Genomic DNA, 13,809 nt, shown 5'->3' with positions numbered 1-13,809 from the left:
CCGATGACTATAAAGTATGAAGTTATTTGATTCCATATTCAAAAGACATCTAGAGAAGGAAAGTTGCGCAATAATCTGAACATAGAACAATACAGAACACCTCGGCATAACCTCACGTTGAGTTAGTTCTAAGGGTGAATCTAGCTAGACTTGTGTCCACTTCCAGTGTCACGGGACAGGAACTGTCCACTTTTTAGCGCACGCGTAACCTGAACAAGCCGAGAAATCCTGTGAAGCGATTGGCCGCGGAAAAGCCGAATAACGGAACCGGGCGATCGACCGCCGAAATTATCTAGTAACTCTATTCACAAACTTGGGAAAATCCCGGGGTGCGCGGGGTGGCTGGCACCGTAACGCCTGGGGTCCCTAAATACCGTAAAATCTCCCAGATCTGATCTATCATCAGCAACATGGAAGATCCAAAGACCAATAGCGCCCACTTGGAGGATGTCGACGGCTTACAGGAGCCAGTCGACGCTCCTCAAGGCAAAACGCCGTGGCAATGCTTAGCACAGAATCCCTGGATTGTTTTATTCTGTCTTTACGGCAATCTGGGTGCGTTGATGTATGGCTTCGATAATCTGGTAATGTCTTTGGCGCTATCGATGCCTGCCTTTGAGTAAAATTCCCCACAGGGCATTCATTCTTGGGAGGCACGATCTGACATATCTTCAGGATCCAATTCGGAGAAACGGTTAATGGATCCTCTGTGATTCCAGCATTTTGGCAGTCCCTTTGGAGTGCGATGTCACAGGTGGCTACGATGCTTGGAGCAACTATCGCTGGTCCGGTGCAGGATCGCTTCGGTCGACGTGCTGCTTTCTTGCTCGGGGCGATTCTTTCAACGGCCGGAGTTGCGGTCGTGTATACTGCGTCGACACCTGGAGTATTCCTTGCGGGCAAGATCGTCAATGGTCTGTCTCTAGGCATCTGCTTGACGACTGGGCAGACGTACATTTCGGAAGTAACGCCATTGCCACTGCGTGGTATTGCCTTGTCGGTCTTTACTTTCTGCATGGTGGGAACCCTTTGGCACGATACTCAAACATCTGACTAATTGAAATTATCAGAATCTGGGATACATGATTGCCGCGTCTGTGGCACTGCCTCGCATGTCGATGCTATCTGCCTCGGCATACAAGGTACTGAACCTGTTCGTGGCCGACATTGAGCATCAGGTTAATCCATCACTTTAGGTCCTTTTCGCCGCCGCATGGGTCTGGCCTGGTGTCATCGTCCTCTTCCTCCCCCTTCTCCCCGAATCGCCCTATTTCCTCGTCATGCAAGATCGCCTCGAGAAAGCTCAGCGATCCCTGAGCAGATTGGGCAACAAGCCCACCGAAGTCACAGAACTTCTAGAGCAAATTGTCCGAGTCAACGAAGAAGAAAAGGCACGAAGTGAAGTATCCAAGGGTGCAAGCTTCTTTGAATGCTTCCGTGGAACCAACTGGCGCCGAACTCGGATTATCTTAATCTGCAATGCCCTGTCCCAGGTTATCGGATCTAGCTTCATGACGAATGGCCCGTATTTCCTCGTCCAGGCGGGCATGTCTTCATCGAAAGTTGGCATGATGACCGAAATTGGCATTGCGTTTGGTCTTGCCAGTTCCATTCTCACGGCCTATCTGATGAGCAAGTGTGGACGGAGAAGATTGATCATTTTTGGCATTTCGCTTTCCACGATTCTGTTCACAGTCATGGGCATAGCGGGCTGTTTCCCTCACTCTAGTGCTGCTTTGTGGTAAGTCTAACTGCCCTATTATCTTCAGTCTCATGGATAGCTCAGCATCTCACACTGATATCTATTCAGGGTCGTCGGCATCTTCCTCCAACTATCATGGTGGGTCTACGGTCCAGCCATCGGTCCAGCCATGGCCATTGCCGGTGAAGTATCTGCCGTGCGTCTGCGCGCCAAATCAATGGCCATTGGATTCACGTTCAACTACTTTTTCTCAACGATCTGGAACGTAGTGATCCCGTACCTGTACAACACGACGGAGGCAAACCTAGGCGGCAAGATCGGTTGGATCTTCGCAGGAATGGGCATTATCGCCCTGGGCATCATTTTCTTCGAGATCCCCGAGACCAAGGGCCGGTCCTTCGAGGAGCTGGACGAGATGTTCAGGTCGGGTGTCGGTACGCGGGCGTTCCGGAACCATCAGTGCTCTATGGACGAGCCGTTGCGCAAGCTTGGAGAGGAATAAATCGACAATGCATAGACATTGGTAACATTGGATAAAGGTACTTTGATTTATGAACATAAATAGTCAATTGAGCCCTCACTCAGACTGTTGAGCTTGATATTTGGGTTGATTGGTCACTCATAGAGATCATGCCAAAAGAAGTTGTATCATCACCGCGAGGGGGACCGAGGTCCTTGACTACATAAGAGTGCTGCATCCGAGAAACATCAATCTCGTAGCAGATCTTTGATCTTTACGATAGGGGGTAAGTAGAAGTGAAGTTGGCCAGCCGCTCGGAAGAGTTTTTATATGTGTAATGACTAAGCCGGTCGTTCAGCGCTGGAGGTACGCTAGTCCCAATTTGGATACTCCATGACTAAACATATTGCCATTTAGGGATAGTCAACAGCGGGGAGTCATCCGTATAGGTTTGGAAGTATAAGTCAGATCGAGTGATGGAGAGGATATCGGACGACCAGGTATCCTGGCGACGAACGGTTGAATGTGGAGGTGAGATTCCGACACGAGGCATCCTGGTGTAAGATGGAAGATCGACCGATGCAAGAACAAGTCGAATGCCTCACCGCTGCCACGACCAGACACGAAGCACACACCGACTTCAGCATTGGTACCCAAAGCCTCCAATTCCAAGAAAAATCGCTCAATTCATGTCTGAGAAGACATTGTGTTGAAAGTAAGACAATCTACGGTAAAGTTTGAGACGGCATTGAGACGGCATCTGAGCACATACAATCTTAACCATGGCCAAAGCGAGGGATGACGGGACTCTGGACCTGACAGGAACAGCTGGAACAACGTCCCCAAGCCTACCCACTGCACTGCATCTATAGCCATGCATTTTCTGGACCTCACAAGTCCAGACCTCGCGATAAACAGCCGACCTGCTCAATACCCCAATATCACATTCCAATGCATGTCGCCCGACGCACAGCGATCAAAGCAAGCGGGAAGTATTCACCACTCGAACGTTGCATCCAACCACCACATACTCCCACCCATTCGGGAAATCCTGCAGCCTTCGAACACCCAGCTCAATTGGGAAATAGCGCAGCACGGTGACGATGTACGCCTCCACGCCTCCACGCCTCAACAGACGCACAGACATACCGAGACAACACGCGGCAGCGATCCAACTGGCCGGGCTTTGCTCAGGAATGCTGGACCTCTGATCTTCCGCCATGGTAGCAGTGCATAGCGCATATTGCATATCGGGTGGGTTTTGAAACCCGTGGGCCCGTGGATCATGTACCATGCTCCCGAACCAAAGTTCTCAAGGTCCAAAATCCCATGATAGCAGAGGGACCAGTGAAGATCATGTCAAATCCGCCTTTTTTCTTTTCTTTTCTTTTCCCCCACGAATCTGGCCAGTAGATGAATAGGGAAGCTATAATTAAAAAGTCAAAAATACATAGGTGCATACGTGCAAAAGGAACCATGCCAATAACTCCACAGGCTTATCCGAGGAGGGTTCCAGAACGAGTAGCAAAAGAAAAGATGAGCTTATAACTCCAACCTACCTGATGCAGTGTAATAGGCTCTAAACTTCGGATCAAAGTTTCTATTGCTAGTTATTATTTTGTGGCTACTGGATAGGAGAGTGGATCCCGTGATTTGGAATTGGAATTGGAATTGGAATCGGAATCGGAATCGGAAGTCGGGAATGGGAAATGGGAAATGGGAAATGGGAAATTGGATACGTGATAATTAGAGCAATTAGAAAGCGTAAATCTAATCATAGATGGTAGCACTACAGTCTGTCTACTACGCTCCATAGAAGCGGTAAAGTACTCACATTCTACTGCGCAAGCCAAGACTGCATCTCAACTGCAGGTCCACCAAAAGGTCGGTCCCGTCGAGATCGTGGGCACGTACTTCTCGGAAGACTGACTCAAACAGTGGAGCCCAAAGTGTTGGGAATTCGACATGCAGCAGAGCCGATCGAGAGGGGCCACAAAAGCAAAAAGAACCTGGTAGATCATGAATACGCGGCTCTGAGCTGGACCGTCCGAGCGGTGTCTCCAGGGCCTTGGCAACTGGGTAATCAGGAATCAGGTGTTGGAGTCGGCTCCACACGTTCGCCGGGAATGGGTATGGTAGGCGATGGAAGACAATTGGTGAAGGCATTATTGGCATTAGTGAGCTGTACGAGTCAAAGAGAGAACAAGGGGGGCAAAGGCGAGAGTTTCAAGAACCATGGCGTTTGAAACAGGGATTGCGAATAGGATGTGAGCCCGTTGGCAATGGAATGTGGAGAGAACGAGTGGCGAGGCACAGGAGCATGAGCGCGAGCAGGAGCGCAAGCATGAGCATGAGCATGAGCATGAGCATGAGCATGAGCATGAGCGCGAGCATGAGCCTTGTCGGGAGTCACATTGGGGTCTTTCCGATTGATGACGGTGAGGAACCTTGGAATCTCCCATACTCCACCGGGGAGATAGATCGCATGGAGAGATCCAGGGACCGAGTCCAGCGAGATCGGGGGCACTCGCGGGGCCCATTGTGATGTGTAACATGTGGCTGTTGGGGCGAGCGCCAGGAACCGTGGAACACGCACCGAAGAGTCGGCTGTTTCACGGCGACGTGGCCATCCATGTTGCGCATGGATGAAAGGGTTCCCAAGTCTGAGCCCAAGACGGCGTCAACGGGGAAAACGGGGATGGGCCAGGGAGAGGGATCGAAGTGGGAGGTGGAGAAGGACGAAGTGGGGCGATAAAAAGTGGAACAGAATGACATCTCATCTTTTTGAATTTCGTATTATGCCACAAGGTGATAGTTATAATTGATGGTGGTACACAAACAGAAGAAAAAGAAAAGCACGTTGTAGCGGATTGTACAGGATCGCCCTTTTCAAACCCATTATCCCACGGCGACCGAGGCAAAGTAATATGCAAACGCCTTCCAAACAGAGATCCACTCCAAGCCCTCGAGCACCGGACAAATTATGCAAGAATAAAAGAAAATAATCACAGCTGTCTCTTTTCCCAGGAGACATGTACAACGCCGCAGCGGCCAGTTCAGCTGGCCGAGAAATGCCTATGCCAATAGTGGCAGCCGATCCTCCAACGAAAGGGTATCAAATATCCAGGGCCCGGGCCGAAATGGCGCCATGTTTCTATTGCTCATTCGGTTTGTTTGTGATCGGGAGGTCGCGTGTTAAATAAGTGTACTTGTTTTTGTCGATTTTTGGGGAGGGGTTTGAGTTTTGATTTTCGAATAAGTTTGCTTTTGGTCATGCTTTAGTCGTCCCAGTGGTCGCTCAGGTCACCACAGTCGGGGATAGCATCCTCCAACTTGGTACCGTAGAGAGGACGACCATCAGGAGTCAGCTGGCCACGGAAGTCAGGGTTGTAATCCGGACTGGTCTCGTCGAGGGTAGCGACATAGCGGTTGCGACCGCCCCGCTTGCTGTGGGTCTTGGTGTAGTGGGCGTTCAAGTTGTCGCTTCGGGAGAACGCGCGGTGGCAGCCAGGAACCCAGCAAACGTGAGGCTTCTCCTTGGAGTGGCTCTTCATGTGACGCTTAAGATGCTCTTGACGCTTGAAGCGGCCTTTGCAACCAGGCTCCTTGCACTTGAACTGAACCTGCTTAATAATGGGAGGCAGGTTCTCCAGGCTCAGGCTGGAGCGGATCAGTTGCTTCTTTGACGGCTTGCGGGAAGGCTGACGGTGGCGCATGGAACCAGTCATATAGACAGGAGAAACAGGGTGCTCCTCATAATACTCATGGCCATGGCCGCTCGAAACTCGGCTCATGGGCGTATCGGTACCGGAGAAGGATCCCGAACGGACGGGAGTAGAAGGTGTGTGGGCTTTAAATGTTTGGAGCTGGGTAGGGAACTCGGAGTAGGATGAAGAAGGTGGGGTGACAGGCCCCGCAGGCAGGACCTGTTGGGGGCTAATAGTTTGAGTCGTCATGGACTCCTGGGCCGGCATCCAAGGAAGCATGTTGGACATGGACATGGAGTTGGGAATACGATCAGACTGGGTGAACATGGGACGAGACAGACACGGGTTGGAGGCTGATTCGGGAAGGTAAGCGGGCTGCTGAGGCCGGTAGTGGTAGTTGCGGCCCATAGTGTGGTAATGAGGCATTGGTGCCTGGTAAGGGAAGTTGGTCTCATCGAAGGTCTTGGGCACATCCTGGGGGATCCAGAACTGTTCGACGTTCTCATCGTAGCCCGGCAAGTACTGAGGCATGGACATTTGGTCCTGGCGTTCCATATTGCCATAGGGCATGTTCATCCCATCGCCCGATGTGAGATCCGCCATCTTGAATGCGCTGCGCAGAGGAGTGGCCGAGGTACGACGCTCCATTGGAAGACTGTGATATTGGCCGGCTTCGTGCCAGCTAGGAGATGCCAGGGAGCCCTGGCTATAGATACTAGTAGGGGTGGGAGTAGGAGATTCCAAAGGAGAGAAGCTGGAGGTCATGGAGGGGCAGTCGTTGGGGCCCAAAGAGTGGCAATCAACTTCGACGGTGAGGCGATCAGAAATCTGTTGTCCCTGAGGTCTCATATCGTCGAGGTCTTCGGTCTTGAAATCTCGAGTAACGGGGTCGATGTTTTCACCTGACGGAGGAGAAAGGGAATGTTTAGTCCGGTGAAGGGATGGAAAGAGCGAAGGTGGATGGATAGCGAAAGACGAGAGCAGGAAGCAACAGGCAAAAGGAAAGAGAACGAGGGAGGGGTACACGAGGGAAGAGAAAGAATGTCGAGGATGAGAAAGGGAAAGAAAGAAAAAAGGAAAGGGACAAACGAGCAGAAATAAACAAATCGGCCCAGCATAGAATCTCGGCTGGTGGGGAATCGGACTTACAGCTATACGCCATGATTCGGATTGATATCGCGTCGCGTGCCTGGACCCTAAGCAAGGCCAGGAATGCAGACTATGTTCTCTGCTACGGGGACCCAGATCTGGGGTAGGATCGTCTGAGTCGCGCTGGGTAACGAGCTTCGAGCGCGTTTCCTCGTAGCCGGATTCCCAAACAGGGACAAGATGAGACGATAGGACCGTGGCTGGGAGACAGAGACTGGCAACGGAGACCCTCGAACGCGGGTCCTTGGTATCCAGAGGGTTGAATTGGGTTAATTGGGGAAGACTTGGGCGTGAACAAGGAGGCTGGTCTCAGAAGTAGTGGATTGGCAGGGGCTTGTTATAAGATAGGGAGAGCAAGGGTTCCCAGGTGTCTTGGGGAGGCCGGTTTATACATGGGCGGACTGGGAGAGGGAAGCTTGTTCCTGGGCCTCAGATCGGGGGCACTTGGATCGACGGATTACTCCATCCCTAACTTTGTTCGTGAATTTAATTTTAATTTTTCCTATTTCTCTCTACTATTTCCCGTTTCTCTTTTTTTTTTTTTTTTTTTCTCTTTTCCTGCAGGTGCATCGATCGCCCATCGGATATCATCTTAGTACTCGGGTACAGAATCACACTGGAATGCTCGGCTGCGCCTCCTACGTTCCGCGCAATGTGAGTAGAGTCTAATTCAGTGACATGCATTTGCTTATTCACCATCCCCCCAGACTTTTTCTTTTTTCTTTTCTTCTCTATTTGCTTTTCTATTTCTATTTCTATTTTCATGTCGATCATCCCCATTAGGGTTGAGATCGCCCTAGCGTAGGGCTCCACCTGATTGTCTTGGAGATGTCTCTCCCTCTTGTCTCTGCTATAGTTCAACTGTAAGACAAGAGATAACCTCCAGGGATCTCTCTTAGAACCCAAGACACTTCGGTGGCGGAATCCAGTGGGGGGTATTTTGATCGATCGTGTTCAAATGGTCTGGGCTTGACAGGTCAGACGTTACGCCTGGTCTGTGCGGGTCTCTCTCTCTCAACGGGGAACTGGCCGGGACGTAGCATTCGCACATTCCAAGGCTCTTCACTATTCTGCGCGTTTTGCACCTCCTGGGTCTCTGTACTTTTACTTTTACTTTCATTTATTTTCTCCTTGGGTCCTTCGTCATCGGCTATGGAATGTGCAGATAGCTAAAACGAGCAATGCTCCACGCACAGTACTATTGCATTGTATTGCCTCTTTCCGAGAAAAAGTAGCCCAGCATCCATTCCACCGGGTTCCTAAGGCTGTATGTTTCTACGTCTGCTGAGTGATACCTCTTGCCACTACCGCAGGCTATTTCGGACCTGCATCTGGACTCAGGGGTGATTTCTGATACATCACGCGTCACTCAGGAGCCCAATTCGAGGCACCCGCTTTGGTTGGTCTACTCGACCGATCTATTTGTTGGCGGTGGCAGAGGCGTTCTGGTCTCAGGCCTTTTACTAGCATGGTAGCGTGGCCTGAAGACTGCTACATTCTCGCCAGTAGCGAGATGGTTGATCTCCATGCGGGTGATTCAATTCCTCCCCGTGGTTGTTATCGCTCAGGAATCCTCATTCCCCGGAACATACGACTCGCGTACGTCTACAGTAGGAGATTTTCAATTCGCAATTTGCCTCCCGAGCGGGAACTCTCTCCCGCTGGGTATCTCATAGCTACTCAGAAGTCACGTAAACTCCACTCCAGTGGGTCAATGCTGAAACCAAGGCCTTCTCTGCTATGTTTCGTCGGCCTTTTTCGGTCCACTGGCGATCGCATAGCTTCAAAAGAGGAGCGTTTAAACAGTCACAGCCATAAGCGTTTGACAGCTCTCACCTGCTTGGTTGAAAAGTTCTAATTCGCGGTAACAGGTGGTGAGTCAATAAACTCTATGATGCGAACAGACCTCATCCTGAGCCACACACAGATTAGGCCAGAGATGGACCCGAGTCACTGGTAAAATATTTCAGATGGGATCGTTTCGTTGGAGTGGCTGACGGGCCCAGTTCGGGGGTGCCTGTTATATCCGTGTAGATCCCATATCTATGTGTCGATCTTGTTGAGTGTCAGATCCGAGGACCCATCTCCCCGTTTCTCCACTGTGTCTCCAGGTACGCCTCGCGATCTTAATAGTTGGGGCACGACTTTAGCGGTATGTTTCGTGCGTTGAGTTTCAAGAACACTAAACCACTAGTGATCTACAGTAAGATGTGTCAGGCAGAATGCAACAGAATGCAACTATTGCACTTAATGAAATCCCGAACCCAAGGAACTCCCAAGCCATGTCTGATTTTTTTTTGAGTGACAATTGACAAGATGGGTGTGGTGACTGTTTCCATATACAGGCTGGGCTCATATGCTCTAGACAGCCACTTATTTCCACATTCTGGACGTTTGAGCGTTATTCGCCTCCGGTAGCCTTATCATCGTAGCTCCCGGTTTGTCTCGGGTTATCTTCAAACCTAAGCACGGACGTAGTTCGCCGCAAGGGCCGGTAGAAAGCCCAATGTCTCCAGATATTGCGGGAAGCCCCTGCGTTTGTAGGAGCTATGACTTGCTTCAATCGTCTCTCATTTGGTCTACCCAGGGTCCACGGATGAGCATATTCAGCGCCTTGGCCTATGCTCGTTGTCTTGGAGCCCATGCGAGATAGACTGACTCCTTCCTGTGTCGCTACTAGCTCATCACTAGGTGAATTTAGAAAGTTTTAATAGTATTTCTGTTCATGCAGTTTGAGCTCTACGGTCGTATTGAGTCATGCCACACGAAGCAGCCTTATCGAAATGGACAATCTGACTTAAAGACACGCCACCAAGCCTCGGTGGCGACTGGTGGCTGATCTCAAGGTCGAAGCATTCGTTGCATACATGCCACTTTGCAGTCTGTGCTGGGCTTGAAAGCTATGGGGCAATCTTCACGCTTGCCACCGTCACTCTTCGCGCTATACTTAGCCGAGTTTTACGTGAGACTTTGCGAACCTCGTGTGATATTCAGGGAGAAAAGAGGCGTACCTGAGGCTCTGTACCCCTGACTTGAGTTGAGGCTTTAGTAGGGTACCTGTCGTACACGCGTATGATATCCGATCGAGAGGCTGATGTAATTCGACCCTCACAACGACCGAGACACGGTCCCAAGATCCTCGGAATTTCCCCATGATTAGCGCCAATCGAACACCACTTTCTCGCATTAGCACGAATCCCCCACCTTGGACCCAGGCACCCGGTCCTCAAACCTGGCACTATCGAAATTAGATTCTTCTCAGATCCATGTCTTTGTGAGTAACGAAGGAATCAGAGTCAGATCAAATACCAGGGTCTACCGCGCATGACATGCAAGCCTCTCAACGCCATGGCGCCAATATACGGCAAGATTGGTGGCTGATCATTTTGCGGGGGAAATCCAGAGTGGTCCATTCATGCACTCAGCCAATGGAGTGAGCTCAGACATACCTATGTGCAACAGTACTATTGCGCTTGGTTGCTGGCTCAACATTCCACGGGATGGTAGCAGCAGAATCCGCCTGCGCAAGATCACGGATGATTTGCTGCAGGTACGTTGAGCGTTTGTCCTTCCACTGATGTCAGTGTTGAATAACATTACTCGGGGAACTCATGCGCGGCATGACTGAGTTACAGAAGGTTTCAATAATATAACAGCATATCACTATACGTTGCCGGAGTCGGTTTTCACTGCATAGAGAGACATCCTCCCCCAACCTCCCCAGGAGACCGACCACCTTTGGTTATTGAATGGATATGATATGAGATTGGATATTTAGTGATCAGCCAAAGCTGATAAATCCCAAAAATTTCAGACAATAGGGGATCTAGAAGAGAGGCTGAGGACTCAGAGGGCGCCATGATATGTCTCATTTGCATGGCGCACCGGCATTTGCCCCGGTTTGGCATGGTGAAAGAAGCCAGCCTATGGCGAACGAGCACGACGCGCCAAGTGAAAAACGACCAATATTGTAGGCTCGGGGACTTCGGCCAGATCGGTACTTGTTCCTCTTCGTATTCCTAATCCTATTCCCGTTCCTGTTCCTATTCCTGTTCCTGTTCCTGTTCCTGTTCCTGTTCCTGTTTCTGAACTTAGCTTAGCTTCTTCGCACACCCCCTTGAAGCCCCACCCCCTTGCATGATTCATCTTAGAATCGTTCGATCTCTAAAATATTCAACGTAGAAAAGGAAGAAGAAAAAAAGTTGCTTAGCTGTGCTTGGCTCGATGATCCTCTACCACCATTCATGTTGACTTGCATTGCAGTACATCGCATCGCCTTGCGTCCTGGTCCCGACAGCCAGGATACAACACCCAGTGGCGAAAGGTTATGTTCCCGCCCTAGAATCAGCCCTCCTCGAGCGCGCCTCTTACAGGGATATTTTGCGGGGTCAAGATTCTTATCCAACTTGCCGTTTCAAGGAGCTCATCCAGATCGCCCTCGTGTCGTTCACGTTCCTAGATTTCGAAAGGAGCGCGATTAAAGAGAGACCTGGAATTAGGGTAAGTAGATCACCCGACACCCGTAGACCCTTCACCCTTGAGTCTGAGATCAAGTCCGAGCACAATCAGAAGCAGTCATAGCGCTGAGGACCTGCACATGCCAGACAACCCAATAGTGTGGACAAAAAACTTGGAAGTTGGAAGTGGCTACTATGCACAATCCTCAATAAAACAGCCTCCAGGGTAATTTTCCCGGGCTCACCGGTAGCCGTCTATCGCCTATGATCGACCGAGCGTATCACATACCCTAGGGTATGTCCGACACTGCCAAGCAATCAGATGAACAGGGGGAGGAGCGCACGGAGCTCACTCAGCGCCAACGGCCCAACCCCAACGCCAAAGCCAACGCACGACACATGTCTTGGGTAAGCGCGGGCGAGGGTTCGAGTGAGGGGACTTGGCTAGAGCTTTGGTTGCTCGGGGGAATGCAGTGACATCATACATCTCGCCCTTGCTCCAGTAGATGATCGCGCGTGCCTTTTTTGGGCCGCCGGCAGGCACTACTCGGCGCGGTTTCATATCATGATAGGATGAGGCCCTGGGATAGGATTGTGGAGCTTGGGTCGTGTTCAATATATTGTTCGTAAGTGCTCGAGGTCGCAAATCGGCAAATAGAGTTGGAGTTGGAGCTGAAAGGAGGGGGGGCTTGTAGGAGCCGCAGGAGGCATCCTGCAACGCTAATCAGTGCGTCTGGATCATGTATGTTGAGCGCTGGTGCGATTCTCGATGATCGGGCGTTGAGTTCGGGATCGATCACTTGACCGTGTGAAAATGGCTCATGGAAAATATTGGGAGAATCAACGCGAGTGTTGAGAGATGAGTCCCGAAGTGAAACTAAGAGAGCCTCCCGAGGTCTGACGCGGATGAATGGTTTTGTTCAGAGGGAATAGATAGATGCGCCAATTAGCCAAGTAAAGAAAGTAATGGGTCCACTTGGACGGTTCAATCCCGGTTCAAATGTTTTTAGATTCATCAAAGTGCCTGTAGGCGTAAAAATTACCGGATACTAGAATATATAAAGCTTTCCTAGAGTTCTGAGCTTGACCTTGAGGAATATTGGCCATATCGAGGAGACGTCTATCGAGGGGGTAACCCGGTGGGTAGCATCGGGGAAGATGCTCACAAGACTGCAATATGGGGGAAATATTTGGAAATGAGATAGAAATACCCCGACAGGCTGATTTCCCTGGTAACTCAAACATGATCGCTTTTCAATGCATCGCAGAGTGAAGTGTCAGTCTCCTCTAGGATGGAGTTTTGGGCCTACCTGCTTACAATTACCAGACTAGACACGAATGAAGTCAGTCGTACACCTCAACAAAGAAAAGTGAGCTGTTGAAATGGGTTTCAGGTCTATACAGAGTTCACTCAACAATCGAACCAGTTGGAAGGAAATTGTCCACAGTGATCTGGAGGATATTCACATGCGGCTGGCGGTTTTGAAGACTGCAATGGCCATAAAAGGGGGAGAACACTACGGCAGAAAGTAGAACGACCAGGCGAGCGCGTCGTCGCCGGTAACTATTCGAGTTACAATGTAGTTGGCTTTTAGTTCCTGAATAATATATTACATATGAATTGAACCTAGCATGCCCATGAAATTGATGACCGCGGATGTCAAGTTGAAATGGAGATCAAATCCAAAGTGTTAGCATATGTCAATATACCTCTACATCGGACGACGTCCACCAGCCGTGATATTCGCCATCGTTTTCTGGGCTTTCTGTCGAATCGAATCTTGTCGGGCTCGGTGAGACAGCTCATTCCATACTCCCCACTTTTCCCAGCAGCTTCAAGGGCCAGATATCCAGGCGCATAGCATTCAATATCCCATTCAAGTTGCGCACGGTCGCAGTATATCGTTTGCGCATTCGGCGTGCCGTTTGGCTCGGCCAAGTATGGTTCGGCCACGGATGTTAAGATATCCACGATAGGGAGATCCATATCCATTATGTTCCCCCCGTTCCGTAAGTATATAGACAGAAACGTATGGTGAGGTAAAGGGTAAAGGGTAAAGCAATACTTATCACTGGTTCTCATGTCTTTTGCCACATGAGCTCCCTCGTATTCCCTCTAAATCTCCTCTCCCATAGATAGGGCCTTTCGCTTTTACTGTTTTCTTTATTTCCTTTTTCACATCCCCCTGTTCTTTCTGGATAGCTCAGAGTGTGGGTTTTACGTGGACAATGATGATCAAAACTTATACCAATGTATCACCAGCCTGAAAAGGTCACGGTCGAAACATGACTACAAGGAACTTCGGAGTCCACAGGATCAAGCGTGAGAGAGGT

General features: G+C 50.2%; 5 protein-coding genes across 5 annotated transcripts; 2 read left to right on the top strand and 3 right to left on the bottom strand.

Annotated features, from left to right (window-relative positions):
• Nucleotides 1-410: 410 nt before the first annotated feature.
• On the top strand, nucleotides 411-2,204 carry N7443_001655 (uncharacterized protein; the record flags this gene model as incomplete). Its single annotated transcript, XM_056881711.1, has 5 exons — nucleotides 411-619; nucleotides 676-1,018; nucleotides 1,071-1,142; nucleotides 1,197-1,741; nucleotides 1,811-2,204. 5 exons carry the CDS (start codon nucleotides 411-413, stop codon nucleotides 2,202-2,204), a joined length of 1,563 nt encoding a protein of 520 aa, XP_056746949.1.
• Nucleotides 2,205-3,138: 934 nt separating this feature from the next.
• Nucleotides 3,139-3,384, bottom strand: N7443_001654 (uncharacterized protein; the record flags this gene model as incomplete). Its single annotated transcript, XM_056881710.1, has 1 exon — nucleotides 3,139-3,384. The coding sequence occupies one exon, from the start codon at nucleotides 3,382-3,384 to the stop codon at nucleotides 3,139-3,141; it is 246 nt and encodes an 81-aa protein (XP_056746948.1).
• A 2,056-nt stretch (nucleotides 3,385-5,440) lies between these two features.
• On the bottom strand, nucleotides 5,441-7,031 carry brlA (C2H2 type transcription factor BrlA; the record flags this gene model as incomplete). The annotated part of the gene is made up of 2 exons (XM_056881709.1): nucleotides 5,441-6,771; nucleotides 7,019-7,031. 2 exons carry the CDS (start codon nucleotides 7,029-7,031, stop codon nucleotides 5,441-5,443), a joined length of 1,344 nt encoding a protein of 447 aa, XP_056746947.1.
• Nucleotides 7,032-11,772: 4,741 nt separating this feature from the next.
• Nucleotides 11,773-11,952, top strand: N7443_001652 (uncharacterized protein; the record flags this gene model as incomplete). Its single annotated transcript, XM_056881708.1, has 1 exon — nucleotides 11,773-11,952. One exon carries the CDS (start codon nucleotides 11,773-11,775, stop codon nucleotides 11,950-11,952), a length of 180 nt encoding a protein of 59 aa, XP_056746946.1.
• A 1,040-nt stretch (nucleotides 11,953-12,992) lies between these two features.
• N7443_001651 (uncharacterized protein) lies at nucleotides 12,993-13,468 on the bottom strand (the record flags this gene model as incomplete). The annotated part of the gene is made up of 2 exons (XM_056881707.1): nucleotides 12,993-13,039; nucleotides 13,186-13,468. The coding sequence occupies 2 exons, from the start codon at nucleotides 13,466-13,468 to the stop codon at nucleotides 12,993-12,995; spliced, it is 330 nt and encodes a 109-aa protein (XP_056746945.1).
• Nucleotides 13,469-13,809: the final 341 nt, after the last annotated feature.

Source organism: Penicillium atrosanguineum (genome assembly GCF_028827265.1).
Source record: "Penicillium atrosanguineum strain IBT 20685 chromosome Unknown utg000001l_segment0_segment0, whole genome shotgun sequence".
Classification (NCBI taxonomy): Eukaryota; Fungi; Ascomycota; class Eurotiomycetes; order Eurotiales; family Aspergillaceae; genus Penicillium; species Penicillium atrosanguineum.
The sequence above is the reverse complement of the archived record's forward strand: the minus strand, read 5'-3'. Positions and strand labels throughout refer to the sequence as shown.